The 17,214-nt window shown below is 42.8% G+C and overlaps 2 protein-coding genes across 6 annotated transcripts in view; one reads left to right on the top strand and one right to left on the bottom strand.

Annotated features, from left to right (window-relative positions):
* Positions 1 to 17,214, bottom strand: part of borcs7 (BLOC-1 related complex subunit 7) — a 1,032,483-nt gene that overhangs the window by 394,817 nt on the left and 620,452 nt on the right. The window lies entirely within an intron of this gene.
* Positions 1 to 17,214, top strand: part of LOC126406430 (heterogeneous nuclear ribonucleoprotein L-like) — a 122,767-nt gene that overhangs the window by 28,844 nt on the left and 76,709 nt on the right. For 3 of the 4 annotated variants that reach the window (XM_050070700.1, XM_050070698.1, XM_050070699.1), the window contains one exon: positions 16,194 to 16,312. In XM_050070700.1, coding sequence (XP_049926657.1) covers positions 16,194 to 16,312 — 119 coding nt within the window. Of the gene's footprint in view, positions 1 to 13,516; positions 13,852 to 16,193; positions 16,313 to 17,214 lie in introns of all 4 variants that reach the window. The other variant, XM_050070702.1, reaches the window with a different exon arrangement.

Raw genomic sequence — 17,214 nt, 5'->3', positions numbered from 1 at the left:
GCAGCGGGGATTTCAGCACCACGGACGGCGCGCGTAAAAAGACTTGACAAGCGTCTCCTTTAAATGTGTTTGCTACTAGCGAAATTATACATAATAAATGAAGACAGTGACATATTTTCAATAAAAAACAATAAGTTGAACGTTCATTTCAAGCTTTTGTAGTACAGCGAGTTTCAGAATTGTGCGAGTGCGGCCAGAGAGCGGGCGGCAGTGTTTGGTGCAGGAAACTGGATATGGACTTGAAAATCGGAGTGGGGGTCGTTCGGAACGGCGGTGTTTCAGAATGGAGGGCTATCCCCCGTCAGGTTCATGCGGAAGTGACTCTGTGTGGTAGCGGTGACAGTTTTATTTCAGTCCATAACAGAAATCCCCGCCTCGTTTGAGCATCAGAAATGATTTTGGAAATGTAGCTTGTGTGGACGCTACCGCGCTAAGTGATCAATAAAAGAGCTTAACTACTGAGAAGTTACTTGATTCAGAAAACAGCGGCGGTACCACCAAGCTACTGAGAAATGTAGTTAAACTACAAACGTCCGCTACTGTAGTGACGCTACTGCCCAACACTGTATTTAATGTTAATTAAGTCACATTATTTAAAGGAGCAATAAGCGAAATTCATCATTTCTAGATTGAAGGAATTAAAAAATTGCTATGTGAAGAACTAGAGGTGTAATTTCATCTGGAGTATAGCATGACCTCACACACCCTCTCTCTGTGTTGATCTCCAGCCCATTGTTTACAAGCCGGTCCGGCTGCACGTTCATGTACGTTCATGTGAATCCCCCCCCGACCGAGAGTGAGTGAAAGACATCGCTAACTGCTAAACTAAGCTGGCTGTTTAGGTTTTATTTCCTCGGTCCTGTGGCGAGTGAATCTGCCTGCAGTGAAAGCGGGGGCTAACCGGTGCTTCCTCCTCATGCTCCACTTCACTCAGCTGCTAACACAGCCAGTTAGCCTCCGCTAGCTTCTCAGCTAGCGGCTCTCTGTTTGGATCCAACCGGAGCACCGAGCCCTGGTTTGTTATTCAGGTTAATGTGGGAAGAAGCAGCGGGTATATCGGGCAGCTGAGTGAAGCTGAGTGAAGCGGAGCCTACGGAAGAAACACCGGGACTGTCTGGATGTGATAGTCTGTGCTGCGGTACTCGTCTCGCTGGCACAGACGAGGCGAGTGGGGGGTGGGGGGTGTTGGAGAGCAGAGGTAGAGGGAGGAGTGGCTCATGACACACTTTGTTTTGCTCTACAGGCAGTGCACAACAGCGAACCTAGCGGTGAAACGATTTCGCTTATTGCCCCTTTAACATAATTATTAATAATTATTAATTATTTCCGATAGCCAATTTACAACATCAATGGTGTCCCCTTGGTGAGGCCTAATATTGTTGTTCCCAACATAATTGGTGCCTCCATGTGACGCCCTAATGTATTTTCCTTACATAACTAGTGCCTCCGTGTGACGCCTAATTTATGTTCCCCATGTAATTGGTACGTGTGGCTATCGCTGTCAGCCACACTTTGTTAGGTAGTTGTGTTTCCTTTCTCACTGTCTCACCATTACAGGATGCAGGGGTACCAGATTGGCACACACACACACACACACGCACACACACATGCATGCACAAGTCCTAACTGAAGATGGTATCACCTTGCTGTGTAATCAGCATGACATGCATGTTGTCTAGTTTCCACACACTCAGGTATGCATGCATGCACGCGCACACACGCGCACACACACACACACACACACACACACACACACACACACACACACACCCTCTGTCATCTGATCATTAGAGGTAAATTAGAAGATAGATGAGCTACTTAGGGATGTTCATTCCTTCAATTGTTATTTACAGTGGGAAAGACACATTAAGGCATGTGTAGTGTGTGCAGTTTACAATTAAAAAAACAAGATCACAAAAAACAACAGATGAAATAAAAATGAGTAAAAAAACACAAGCCTGTTTGTCTAATAATCCATCCATCCATCCATCCATCCATCCATCCATCCATCCATCCATCCATCTTCTAAGCGCTTCATCCTCTTGAGGGTCGCGGGGGGGATGGAGCCTATCCCAGTTGACAATGGGGCGAGAGGCAGGGTACACCCTGGACAGGTCACCAGACTATCGCAGGGCTGACACATAGAGACTAGTGACTGTCTTTTTGTTGGCCATTGTTCAGTCCCTCCAGGATGTTGCGATGTCATGATTGCAACAGTTAACGCAAATTCAGCCATTCTCTATGAATTCTATGTATGATCTTGCAATTTTGTCCAATAATCGCAACTACTGCAAATTTGAAAATTCACAACTTGTCATATTGTATTTCATTGTAGAGCTGCATGCAGTGTATTGATTTGCTCTCTGTTTATCATAAGACCAGTGCTGTGGGAACCAGAGTTTTGTCTTTGGGACAGAGACACACACACACACACACACACACACACACACACACACACAGCTAACGCTAATCAGGTAGAGAGAGCAGGAGGAGACCGTCCTTCAGCGCTGCGTCGAATGACAGCAACAGTCAAGGTGGAGGTCACCTGTGATAGATAATTTAGATAATTCCGTTTCAGCTAGTGTGTTTACATCAAGGCCTCCAGGCCTGAAAATGAAGCCAACACCGAACTACAGTTCCTCTAATGTTCAGTTGAGGCTGGCCCCAAAAGTGAGTGAATCCTTACAGACTCTCTTGTTAAAATGCCCAACTTTACAGCAGATATACGTAACTTTAAGTCTTAATAAAATGTAAACGTATGAGTTATGAACCCTGTAACGCCCGCCAATGTAATAACTGTCCACAAATGTAATAAATCACAAATGTAATAAAATCTGCAGCATTTAATGTAATAAACCCACAAATGTAATACATTTTCCACAAACGTAATAGCCACTGCCTACTACAAATGTAACACGCGATTTCCCACAAATGTAATAACTATTACGTTTGCAGGGATTTATTACATTTGTGGGGAAGTGAAAATCTTTATTGTAATAACTTCCCACAAATGTAATAATACAATGAATAATGGTCGTGGTTGTTTGTTTGTTTGTTTGCCTATACACCTACTAATACAACTGACCGTGGGTGCAAAATCCAGCTGCTCACTCCGCTGTCACACAACTCTGATTCTGATTACCAGGCTATACAGTATGTGTAACAAACTCTCATATCATTGCTTTATGTAATACAAAAAGAATTAGATTTACAAGAAAAAATTCCCAAAGGTCCGACCTAGTATTTGAATCCCATTACTCTGACCTCCCAAAAATCCGACTGCAGTAAAGTTACATTTCAGGGGGGACCAGGCAACTTCCCCCTTTCAGTAAGCACAGAGCAGCGGTACCACTAAACAGTTGCAATGTCTCTATGCGCAGACTATGAAGACAGTTGCGTTTATCTCATCGACGGGAAATCACATCATCTGCTATATGTGATGTACATGCCCTTATTTGGATAACACATCCTGGTATTCCCCACACACGGGAAGATGTTTTAAGTAACAGGGGCTGCCAACTGAATGAATGAATGAGTGACATCATTGTATTTTTTTTCCTGCTGTATAGCGCATCGCACATCGCCACTCACTAGGCTGCTGACTGGCTGCCATAAGCTACACACAAATAAAACATTAGGAAGTTCTAACAAATGCAATTTTTTTTTTTCCATAAGGAGGCCAACAGTAGAATTCACCACATGACAAAAGCAGACAAGAACTACCTAGTTTGAGTGCTGTCCTTGGTGCTGAAGATGTCACCGAGCCTGTTACAGGCAGCGGTTATAACAAAATCACTTTAAGCGCTGTCCTTGGTGCTGAAGATGCAAAAACAAACAAATGTCTATACTCCAAAACTCACTACCTCTGACATGACGAACCAAGACAGTGTACATAGATAAAAAAAAACAACATCAACAGAAAAACAGAAGTCCTGCAAAACAAACGGCAAACGGCGATCACCATGGCCAAATAACGTCGCATATCTGAAACTAGAAAAGCACTCAGAGAGCGCATTTTATTATTTTATCCACTTCGTTTCAACCGATCACCACCAAAATTTTATCATCTGTTCCTTGTCCCATTATCAACATTTTCCTCAAATTTCATCAAAATCCGTTCAGAACTTTTTGAGTTATTTTGCAGACAAACAAACAAACAAACAGACCAACGCCGGCGAAAACATAACCTCCTCGGCGGAGGTTATTAAGAAATAAAAACAAGACAGCTGTTGGCAACTAACGCTGTTGCTGCTGCAGCGACTATTAGGCTACTACTGTTATCCAGACTAAATTAAAGGAAGCAAAGATTGTTTAACCTATAATTCTGCATTATGTTGCCTTCTTTCCACAGCAAATAAATTATTTCCTTTTAAGGAATGGCTCAGAGAAATGCCGTCTAGCAAAGTTAAATATTTTCACCACCATTTTAGTTATGAAATAGCCTCACATATTCAAGGTGCACGCACACACAAGCAGGATCTCACATACATAAATGTGACTGGAATTAATAAACAAGCAGTAAATGCACAGTGGGGGTTATTTGTTTTCTGTATTGGCGTGACGCGCTGTGTTAATTGAGTGAATCGTCCGAGCCGGACGCGTGTTAATTTGAGTTTGATTTAATTTAATTACACTAAAGTTGTTAAACTAACCATACGAGTCCTTTTCGTTTTTATACAATTTATTGCTGCATTTTGAAAGCAAAAAGAGTTACGTTTTTTTGGGGTTTCATGTTATATCAGGGGTTTCAGCATGGCACCGTGAACCTGTGCCTCCCGTGACCTGTAAAAGTAGCGTTGTGACATAAGCCTCAGTTTCTGTTGTTGGCGAATTGTTACAAGCTGATGAATTCACTGGTCAAGGCTAGGCAAAACGTTAGTACAGGTGAGATGACAGACAGATGGATGGTTTGTCTCTAACAAAATACTTTCTGTAGACGTGCTGCAAGAACGGATCAATGCTTAATATACATCTGCAGCCAGAGTGCTTTACGCTGTCAATAGGCTTTATGTGTGGGGAAAACCAGGATGTGTTATCCAAATAAGGGCATGTACGTCACATATAGCAGATGGATGTGATTTCCCGTCGATGAGATAAACGCTACTGTCCTCATAGTCCGTGCCGGCGCAGTGAGGGAGAAATGCACAGACTGCTTCATGTTGGAAGTGCTGTGGTCGGACTAACTGGCGGTCAGACTACTGGGTATGAAATCCAACAGTCGGAATAATGGCATTAAAATGGTCGGATTAATGGTCAGTCGACATTATGGGACTAAAACGATAAATCTCGCCTAGACCTGCATGGTCGGATTAGCGGGTAGTCGGAGTTATGGGTAGTCAGACCTATGGGAGGTCGCTCTAACGCCTGGTCCCCACAGGCGAGTGGGGTGTCCAGTGGGGTGTCCAGCAAATTTATAGGGGGGGCCGTGGCCACCCCTGGCCTCCCCCTGGTGGTGCCATTGGCGGACGGGGGATCTGCTGTGTGATAGCGGAGCGGAGAGTCAGCAGCTGGATTTTACACCCACGGTCAGTAGTATTAGTAGGTGTATAGGCAAACAAACAAACAAAAACAACAACCACAACGACCATTATTCATTGTATTATTACATTTGTGGGAAGTTAATACAATAAAGATTTTCACTTCCCCACAAATGTAATAAATCCCTGCAAACGTAATAGTTATTACATTTGTGGGAAATCGCGTGTTATGTTTGTAGTAGGCAGCGGCTATTACGTTTGTGGAAAATTTATTACATTTGTGGGTTTATTACATTAAATGCTGCAGATTTTTATTACGTTTGTAGTTTATTACGTTTGTGGACATTATTACATTGGTGGGTGTTACAGGGTTCATAACTCATACGTTTACATTTTATTAAGACTTAAAGTTACGTATATTTAAGGGCAGGGACGCTTGACTGACAGACTGTCTGCAAGGTGTAGCTACAGTCTTTAAGTGAGATCCACCTATTGCTCCTCCACAGCTCCACCCTCTCGTCCAAATATGGTCACCTCTGGCTCCAAAAATCCAAGATGGTGACGGCTGAAGTGCCGAACTCAAGGCTTCAAAATGGGAGACCACAAACCAACAAAAATCAGGGTAGCCATTTCCATTATTTTACACAGTCTATGCTTTGAAATTATTAGTATGCTATTTGAACATTATCTAAAGCTTACAGGCACTACAGATCCATTTACATGTTATACATTGCTATACAGCACTGACAAGAAGGTCATGGAAACAAATGTCTCTAAATAAAAAAAGCCTTGTTTCTAAAAATACAAATTTCTTGTCAGTTGAAAGTCAGGGCTTCAGTGAATATTTAGAAATTAAATTCCACATATTTGTATTAAAAAACAAACTCATTTTTTCACAGAAGAGAAATGAGGAGGGTCATGAGGCAGTGACTAGGCTGATGAAATTAGTGTGAGGATGGTGTGTTTGGTGTATGAAGATTTGTCACACACACACAAATTAGATCAATGATGCATGTCGCCATTGTCTCCTGGAATTTTCAGAGTTACAATGACGATCTCAAAACCGCAGTTACAGGTCAAAACATGAAAAGAATGCATCCTTATGTGGTCATATCTTTTTCTTATAAAATGCACATAAAGGTGTAGTGAAATTGTTGATATTGTTGTGGAATTGCTGGGAAAAACAACCCCTCCAAAAAAAGATTACTTGCTCAATAATTAATAGCAGAGAGTGCATTAGACCACTGGTTCTCAAACTACGGTAGTGCACCTTTAGTGGTACATGGAGGAATATCTGAAATAATAAAATACAAGTTATTTCAACATATATGCTATGCTATCTGCAGAAGCTGAGAACAGCCACCCTCCCAATTATTTCTTTAAATGCTGTTATCTAGAGATCACAAGTTAATTATCAAACTTAACTAAGTGGTGCAAGAAGCTTTCAGTGAGTTACAATTACAATAAAATACTCTGGGAATACTACGAACATGAGGGCTCACATCACACGCCACCATTCAGAGATAGTGTTAGCCGCTGACCGCCAAGCTAATGCTAAACCCGCTCCGTCGAAAATTAACCGACACTCGACATACAAAACTACCATCCAACACTGAGAGTTAAGAAAATAACACAGTCCATCACCTATGTCATGTGCAAAGATCAGCGTCAATAAGGCGTTGTTGAAAACAAAGGCTTTTGTTACATGCAAAAAACACTTGAACCCAGCTATGTGACTCCGTCTCAACATCTTTTCACTGACACAGCTGTACCGAGGCTCTACAGAGAAGTGAAGCATAAAGTTTAGGAATCTTTGAGTGCAGGAGGAAGGGTAGCATTAACTTGTGACGCCTGGACTTTCACGTCAGTGGATTCATATGTGACTGTAACAGCACATTATGTCACAGAGGACAGGCGACTGCTGTTTCACGTTCTCCAAACTAGAGCAGTACACAAAGGTCAAACCGGAGCAAACATGGCTCTGCAGTTGGAGAAAGAGGTAATAAATCAGAATATATCGCAATATATTTGATACAATACTCAGCATATTGCAATATAATATCGTAATGTGACCTAAGTATCGTGATGATATCGTATCGTGGGTCCTCCAGAAATTCCCAGTCCTAGAAAAAAGTGCGTAGAATGATTACTATAACCATATCTATAACCGTATAACATCAAACACAAGTTTAACACAACACAAATTTTTGGGGGACCCACTCAAATCCCCCCCCTCCCAGCTACATTGAAAACCTAGCAGCTTCACTGGAAAACAAAGGGCACCATCATAGAACATGGTATCCAGTTTGATCACACATCCAGAGCTCACACTCACTCACCTTGAAGGCTGAACATGTAATAGACTTTATATTACATAAAGAACAGCTTTACATTGCCGTGCTGATGGTATTAGATCCACATAAGCCTGTACCAGAAAGTGTTAGCAACACATCAAAGAACTCAATTTATAGCTTTGCATAACAGACAGAACACACTTCCAAAGAAATGTGAATGCTAGGTGTTGTCCTTTTTAAAAGTCTGCACAATGTACGCACCATAAATGGACAGAAATAACGCTAACATATCTGAAATAGAGAAGCCAGAAGCAGCCTGGTTAACAGAGACAGAAAAGTTAGTCTCATGTCATTTTCCCCTCCAAACACTCAGATGAGCCATCTGCCTCTATAAATAGACTAAAAGGAATGTCAGTGTGAATGAGAAGGACAAAAAGAGGGAAGAGGATGGATAGTAGAGAGAGAACGAAACAAGCAGAAGAGGGAAGAGATTAAAGTTGAAATGAGACAGAATATCTGAGGGGGTTAAACAAGGTAAGAACATGAGAAAAGAGAGAAGTGTGATGATTGAAACCCCCCCCAACTGCTTCTCTTTTGTGACCTCTGATTTCCTGCCTGTCATCAATATCAAGCTGTAGCACTGGGAGTACTGGAACTCCTTCAAACTTTCACTGATTCATTTTCTTACAGACAGAGGTCCATTGTTCTGCTGTGCATTCTAAGCTGACTGACAAAATAAGTTACATCCATTTCAAACTTTTCTGGGAGACCTTCACTTGAACAACTCTTTAGCAAAGGTTTGGCACTAGCCTGGCTCCGCACATATAATATGACAGAAAAAACATTTTCTGAAGTAGTTCTCACATTGCTTATACTCAGTGGCCACTTAATTAGGTACACCTTTATACTGACAAGGACCACCCTTTGCCGCTAGAACAGCCTGAAATCTTGGTGGTGTGGATTCAAGATACTGGAAACATTCTGCTCCATGCCGACACGACACCATCACACATCCAGGATGTGAATCTCCAGTTCCACCACATCTCAAAGGTGCTCTATTAGACTGTTGAGGCCTTTGGAGTACAGTGAACTGCTGGGAGGAGCCATTACAAGATGGGTAGACCTAAAGGAATAAGAAATACTAAATTGATCCGCAGGGGAAAATTGTTGTATGTTAAAGTCCCTCTGACGTATAACGTAGACATTTATAAGAAAGTCAAAATAAGACGTATGTAAAAATAAATATAAATAAAATATGTTAATATGTAAAATGTGTATATGTAGTACAGTTTAGGACTAGATGTTACAATCCCTTGATGCACATACTTGAAACTATGAGTGGGAGTGATAGTGCCGTCTGGGGGTTTCTGACTGGGCTCTAAAGGATTAAGGTCAGATGGATAGAAAAGTAGGAAAGCGCATAGGTAGATCATTGCTTCACTGGGGTCATCAGGTGGGTACTCTCCTTCACTGGTGTTTCATTTATAGGCCTACAGCACCTCCAGAGGGCTCATCAGCAATGCCTGGCGTCCCAGGTGCACCCCCATCTGCTTTTACTCTCTCAAACCCTGCTGTTGTTAGTGGTATTTTGGGGCTCAAGTGGTGTCTTTCCTTTTAATCCAAAGCCACCGGCTTGCCTGTCCAGCTGTGCCAGAGAGGGCTTTGATGGCCTGACATTGGGCTTGGCCTCAAATTCCCATTTCCTTAAGCAGCCTGATAGTTAACTTGCCTACGAAGCCTCTGCAGCCCACTTTAACTTGGCAAAACTTTGTAAAAAAAAAAAAAAAAAAGTGTAAAAAAAATGTGTTTCATGCTACAATGTATAACACTTGTATCTAAAATATTTAAAGATAGAAAAATATGTATAAATGCTGTACATTTGGGCTGTCAATGATTTTTTTTTAACCTTGATTAATCACTGAATTTCAATATTTAATCATGATTAATCACATTTTCAATCAAATGTTTAAAATTGCATTATTTTGCATTTCAAAACAGATTTGAAGTTCCCATTACAGGGTGAAGCAGTTCATACCAGAGTGTCTTGATTAGGAATCAAAAGAATGCAAAGAAATTTACTTTATGATCTTTATATGTAGATTTATTTCTTTCAAATCCGTGCTGCACTGCTACAACAGTGTGGACTTGAAACCATGACTTGGTGGTAGAATGATTACTCAGTGATGTCTAATGATCCGTGGTTAATGCCACTGCATCTGTACTTTCCAGGAGTCCCAGTTTAGTTACTTCCTCTGATTCATGCAGGTCCTGTATGCATGAAACGAGAGTTATGTATGTAACTACGGTTCTATGAATCCTGGATAACCGGTAGAGGTGCTGCATAAGCACTGAATGACTCCGTCTCGTGCATGTCGAGTAGTTATCCCAACAAAGTCACCTGTGACCACCTGATGACCCTGGACTGGCTATATCTTCCGGTGTCGTCAGAGGATCTGTTCCTGCAGAATCTTCTCGCGGGGCAACGAGGATTCTGAGTTACTGAACGCTCTGACGGTCATCCAGGATTCATAGAACCGTAGTTACATACGTAACTCTCGTTCTATTTCATCCTTCCTGACCGCCAGAGGCGGTGCATAAGCACTGGATGACCCATACCAACAGAGTCATGAGGAATCCCAAGAACATACCTCATTGAGTGGAAGCAGAGGAATTTGGTAGGAGGACAACGCCCAGTGGGTGAGGAGCGGCTTTATTCACTCGATAAAACCTGGCAAAGGTGCTTGGCGACACCCACGAGGCCGCAGCACATATGGCCTCCAGGGACACCCCTCTCAGGGGTCCATGATGTGGAGACACTCGTCACAGAGTGGCACCTCACCCCAGATGGCAGGGGGCGACCATCTGCCTTATATGCGTAGGTGATGACGTCCACGATCCAGTGAGACAAACGCTGTTTGGAGAGAGCACAACCTTTCTTAGGACCATCATGACACACAAAAAGCTGGTCCGACTGGCGTATACTCGCTGTACCATCCACATATGCTCTCAGAGCCTGCACAGGGCATAAGCGCCCCCGACTTGTCGTCCTCTTCCCCTTCTGGCGGGTCAAACCGCACCAGCTGGATGGGCTGATTGAGGTGCGAGCTCGACAAAACCTTAGGCAGGAATGCAGTATTCGGCCGTAAGGTGATGCCTGAGCCGTCAGAGTTCCATCTCAGACATGAAAACTGACTGACAAGGCATGAAGCCCCCCTACACGCTTTGATGAAGTGATGGTGAGGAGGCAGGCAGTCTTTGCTGACAACCATCGCAGTTCTGCCTGTGCCAGTGGCTCAAAGGGGGGCAAGCATAGAGCATCCAGCACCAAGGGCAGATCCCATGCTGGAGCTCTCAGCGTTTGTGGGGGAAAAGCAGCCGACGACCGGCCCCAGGGCCTCAGTTCCTGGCCCCCCGGCCTCTGGAGGCCGAACAGAGCACACCTAAGCTGGGAGAGGGAGCAGAAACACTGCCGTCACCAACAAAGTAATAATATATTATTTTGAGTATGGTACCTAACCAGCTGTGTGACCAACCTTTCATCTAGGATGATGATGATCCGAAGGTAGGAGTGTCCATGATGCCGATGAGGCAGCTACACGTCGCGTAACAGAGGGACAGCTTGCCACAGCCCTTGGAGGGCGAGCACCTCGCAGCTCCGACCGACGACGTGCGGTCACAAGGCTACCGGCAACAAGCTGCTAACACACTAGCTTCGGCTACAGAGGGCTATAGTGTATAAAGGACAATAAGCTTAAGCCAATACTATGACCGTAGTATACCTGCGACAGCGAGAAGAAAAAAGGAAAAAAGGAACAGACACCGGAAGATATAGCCTGTCCGGGGTCATCAGGGGCTCACAGGTGACTTTGTTGGTATAACTACTCAACCTGCGCATGCGCGTGACGGAGTCATTCAGTGCTTATGCACCGCCTCTGGCGGTCAGGAAGGATGAAATAGAACTATTGTTCCCTGTTAAAGTACAACACAAAATGTCAACCTGGGGATGTCCCTTAGACCCGAGTCTTTCATAATGTTGACTGGTCTACAGTCAGTTGCCACCCATTTAGCAAGCGTTGTACTGAACTTCTTTGGCTTAGTTCAAAACATATACAGAAATAGAAATAAGAATTATAAGTATGTACAATATGTGCATCATATGTTAACTATCCATTCAAGAGTGGTTTTGGTGAGAATAAAGTAGCACACTGCAAGAATATTGCACAGTTGAATAAGACAGTGTTATGAAGACTTATTGTACCTTTAGTCACTTTTGCACAGGTGAAATACAATAAAGAAATTAGGGAATTATAACTGCTGATGGGTGAATTAAGTTCAAGTGCTAGTCTGTTGACTCAGAGTGTCTGATAGTCTGATGGAGGAATTGAAAAGTTTTATGGCCATAGGCAGGAATGATTTCCTGAGTCTAGCACTGAATTTCCTGTGTTTGACTAGCAGAGTGGGTGGGAGACATTGTCCAAGATGACATGTAACTTAGACAGCATACTCCTCTCTGACACTGCCACCAGCTTCACCCCCACAATGTTACTGGCCTTGCAGTTCAGTTTGTTGAGCCTGCTGACCTCTGTTACCTTCAACCTGCTGCCCCAGCACACAACAGCACAGAGGAAAGCACTGGCCACCACAGACTAATAAAACACTCTCAGCATTGTCTGGCAGATGTTGAAGGACCAGTGCCTTCACCCTCCTCAGATCCACCACCAGCTACTTTATCTTTGTCACATTGAGCTGCTTCTCTTCACACCATGTGACAAAGTTACCCACCACAGCTCTGTACTCAGCCTCATCACCCTTGCTGATACATCCAACTAATGCAGAGTCATCTGGAAACTTCTGAAGATGGCAGGACCCTGTGTGGTAGTTGAAGTTTGTGGTGTAGAGGGTGAAGAGGAAAGGAGAAAAGGCTGTCCCCTGTGGGGCCCCAGTGTTGCTGAACACTCTGGCCAACACACACTGTTGTGCCCACACATACTGTGGTCTGCCAGTCAGGTAATTTAAAATCCAGGACATGAGGGGGGCATCCACTTGCATAGGTGTCAGCTTCTTGGGGACTGATAAAATATATCTGATCTGATCTGGTCTGATTCTCATTCAGTAGGCTTGGCCAAATCATGCTAAAAGCACTGAGAACTCAAAAAACATAACCCTCACAGTGCTCATGGGCTTGTCGAGGTGAGCATCAACACGGTTCAGTAGGTAAATGAGGGCGTCCTCAACTCCCAGTCAGGGCTGGTAGGCAAACTGGAGGGGTCTAAAGGCCCTGACAAACCAAGGTGACGGTCAGTCATCAGTCAACGTTGGGCTGTTGGTGAGCAACAGCTGTCGCTCTAGTAGGTGCGGTATGTCCCGCACTGTTACCGAGAAGAGAAACAAAGTGAGAAAAGCTACCAAAGAGCTTAAGTCAAGAGGTGAGACCAAAACAAGCTTGTTACATAAGGTGAGACTGTTTTTCTTTATTTATTATTGTTTACTGGCGCACGGTAAATATGCTCTGTTCTTTCAACATTGGATTGAGTTGTTAATGTGCTAAGTGGCCAAATGGCATCAAGACAAGTTCCTCTCATGCAGGCGAAGAGCATATGTACTGGTTGGCTGTTGACTGTAGTCTTTGCGATGTGTTCGTGTGCAACTTTTTGTCCAAGACACTGCAATGTCAGGCGATGCAGCAGGGGAGCTTTGTTGCTGCTAGTTCTCTGAAGTTGGGTTGGTGTGTCTGTGTGTTCATAGTGGCTTGACCATGGGCCGGTGCTTCTCCAGGATAAGTTTCTCTTGGGACTTCATGATGCGGGAGGGCAGTGCCACTGGTCTGTAGTTGGAGCACTTGGAGCCCCTGGGACGAGGTGCCTTTGACACAGAAATGAGGCAGGACTTTTCCCAGAGCACAGGGACCCTTTGAAGAGTCAGGCTCACGTTGAAGACGTGGTGAAGTACTCCACATACCTGGGGGCACAGGCTTTAAGCATCCTGGGGCTGACACCATCAAGGCCTGCAGCCTTGCTCGAGTGGAGTCTCATCAGCTGTCTTCTTCCATGGTCAGCTGTGAAGCACACTATCACTCAAAGGTAGGGGAGAGTTGCAGTCATCAGTTTAGAGAGGGTCATGAGTATGGTACCACAACACAACACAGGTACCACACAGAAACTTTTAGAAAGGGTCATAATGTGCTTCTAGTGACTGTCAAATCGCCAGCGAAAGATGTTTACACTGCGGACACGGAGAGCAGCTGAGTGCCTGCTCTCATGGGACAAAGATCCTCTGAGAAGAAAGACGGTTCACTCTGCTCTGCCGCCAGGAGCAAACTGGGAGGCAAAGATCCTCTCTGAGGAAGAGGGCTCACTTTGCTGCAGGGTTCACCAAAACATTTTTTTGTTTTTTTCTTTTAATAAATTGAACGCACCTTAAAGAACATACAAGATCCTGTAGAGAATTAATACATATAATACAGTACAATAAACATTGTCAAATTAAATGAAGGAAGAGGATTTTTTTTAAAGGCAAATAAAATATTGGGGATTTATGTAAAAATATACGTAGAGACATATAAATAATTATATAATTAAAGATATGTAGGCTATGTTAGGTGAATACTCCTGTCAAATGCATGGTGTTGAAACGTTTAATTTTGATCTTCCTTAGTCCATTTAGACTTTATTTTATCATAACAATAACAATGAATATTATGAATTGTTCACATTTGAATTTAATTTTAATAACATAAATCACACAGCATTTTGTGGAAAAGTCAAATGTTCAGTTTACAGTTTTAATAAACTCAGTACTGTTTTTCAACACATATTGTTTTGTCTTCATTCAATATAATTAGCACATATTGTTATTGCGCCATTGGTTTTGGCCTTGGTGGCCCACATTTTGGCCGTGATGCCCCAATAAATTTGTATTTATCAAAGGCCAAAGTGGCCTTGCCCTAAAAATGACTTAATTCCAGGCCTGGAATACCTACCTCAGAAAAATGTTGTTCAACATTGATATTATTGTTAAAATTGTTCAAAAGCTGTAAGAGAAGACAAGAGACTAAAGTTTATTGTTTTTACGGTCAGTGTCAGGCTGTCAGCTGTTGCATTTAAGCTAAAAACAGGAGTGTTCCCTCTCTGCTGACCAGAATTTATGTGCCTTGTGTCTCTTGTATCAGGTACAATCATAGGTTTTGTTATTTAATGATATTTTTTTATTAATTATTTATAATTTTTGTTACTTTTCCTTTTGTATCAGGAAATAAACACAATAAATCTTTATGGTGGAAAAAAAATCGTGAGAGAATCGTGATCTCAATTATAAGCCAAAAAATCGTGATTCTCATTTTTTCATGCAGCCCTACCAGGTGAGCACTTAATTTAGCCCCTTTACCGGTGAAATCCAACGACAGGCCGACACAAAATAATGTCCTTCTCCATTAAAACAGTGCTCGGACATCATTCCAAATTTAGTTGGCAAGTCAGAATGAGTAACAAATATAAGAAAAAGGTAACCACCCTAACATTTTCACTGGTCTCCATGCTGCTTTCTACTGTTAATAAACCCCTTTTCCTGGCCTGTCCGTGATGTCGAACATGACACAGCAAAAAAACAAAAACAAAAACACAAAGGCATACTTGTCTGCTGCAGAGCCGTGTACACACATCTTGTCTACTGGCAGTGGGAAAGGAGTCTATTCCCCTTTTTAACAGGTGTTCCTGTGTTTAAAAAACCTGCATACATGCATTAATTTTTGTGAAAAGGGGTATCAGTTGGCTCCAGCATTTTTTACAGTAACAGAAAAAGCCATGAAGGTAATTTCCAGGGATATTATGACTGGTTGTGCAAAGTTGTTGTTTGACGGTGCACTGGACAAAACATTAAAAAAGAGACGATAACAACTTAAATGGACTTTTTCATAGTTACTTTAGCGATGTACATTTTACCCACTCGCATCAGTTTTCAATCTGTCCCAGCAAAAAAATTCAACAGCCATGAGTTGTAACACATCACAGCTTTTAGTGCCAGTCATTTAAGTGTGGTCTATATGTTATCCTACTGCTGGTGACAGAACCGGGGTTGATACAGAAAGCAGTGTTGTATTCAAAAACAAAAGCACTACCTGCTGTGTTTGTGGAATGTCGTTTCAGTACAGATGAGAAGATCAGATATGATCAAGTGAGTCCAGTTTCACTTACTGATGATGTGTGTTAAGGTTTATCTGATGCTTCAACATCTGGAAATGTATCATTGTGGTTTATCATTTGATCTTTCATTTAGATAAGCGCAATGGGGACAGTTGCATGATGTTGTTTGTAATGTGTACATGTGCACAATTTTCCTGACCCAGCATCTCGAGTGTTGGGAAGTCTGGTGTGCTACAGACCAGATTGATGTGTAACTTTGGTTGACTGTGTGTGTTGTGTTGCAGGATAATGGTGAGGATTCCCATCGTATCTCTCCGAGCCCTGTGGTCCATGTCAGGGGTCTGTGTGAGGCTGTGGTAGAAGCAGACCTGATAGATGCCTTGGAAAAGTTTGGACCCATATGGTGAGAAAGCAACAATTGTGTGTGTGTGTGTGTGTGTGTGTGTGTGTGTGTGTGTGCGTGCGTGTGCATGTGTGTTTGTTATCCTACTCTGCATTATGGGGGTCTGGAACTTACATGCATTAGATGACAGGTAGTGTACACCATGAACAGGTTAATCACAGGCTGGACACATCTGTGCAGGACAGAAGAAGGGACACATTTACACCAACAGACAGAGTTCACCAGTTCACTTAACATGGTTTATAGCTGAGCCAGTTTTTTCCTTAAATCTATTATTCTTATCTAGAACTGGGCGATATAACAATTATGAACGATATATTGAAGTGTCCAGTGTCCATCTCTCCTCTCACACTTTCCGCACAGCACTGCACCACTCACTCACAAGTTTCTCCAGCAACACTTAGAGAGACACAGAGCTGCTATTCTGTTTAATCTGTCTGTTGATTAGTCTACAGTGCGACATTGCGCTGTTTGTTGCACTTGCTACGCTGAATCAGTTTGTAAGATGAATGAGATTACTGCAGGAGCACACATGCATTTCATCGCTGCTCTGCATATGTGGGAGACAGAGCTGCTTGATTTTTTCAGGCGAGCATTTGTTAACTAGTTTGTGTTTGTTTGAGGATCATAGGACATCCCTGTTCTTCTTGGTAGTTGTAGTCTATTGTGTGACATCAGTGTTTCCCACAGGATTTTGGGAAACTATGGGGGGGCATATAATGTTATTATCAATCAATCAATTTTCAATTTTATTTATAAAGCCCAATATCACAAATCACAATTTGCCTCACAGGGCTTTACAGCATACGACATCCCTCTGTCCTTAGGACCCTCGCAGCGGATAAGGAAAAACTCCCCAAAAAAACCCTTTAACGGGGAAAAAACGGTAGTAGAAACCTCAG

This window comes from Epinephelus moara, chromosome 19 (assembly GCF_006386435.1).
Source record: "Epinephelus moara isolate mb chromosome 19, YSFRI_EMoa_1.0, whole genome shotgun sequence".
Taxonomy (NCBI): domain Eukaryota; kingdom Metazoa; phylum Chordata; class Actinopteri; order Perciformes; family Serranidae; genus Epinephelus; species Epinephelus moara.
The sequence above is the reverse complement of the archived record's forward strand: the minus strand, read 5'-3'. Positions and strand labels throughout refer to the sequence as shown.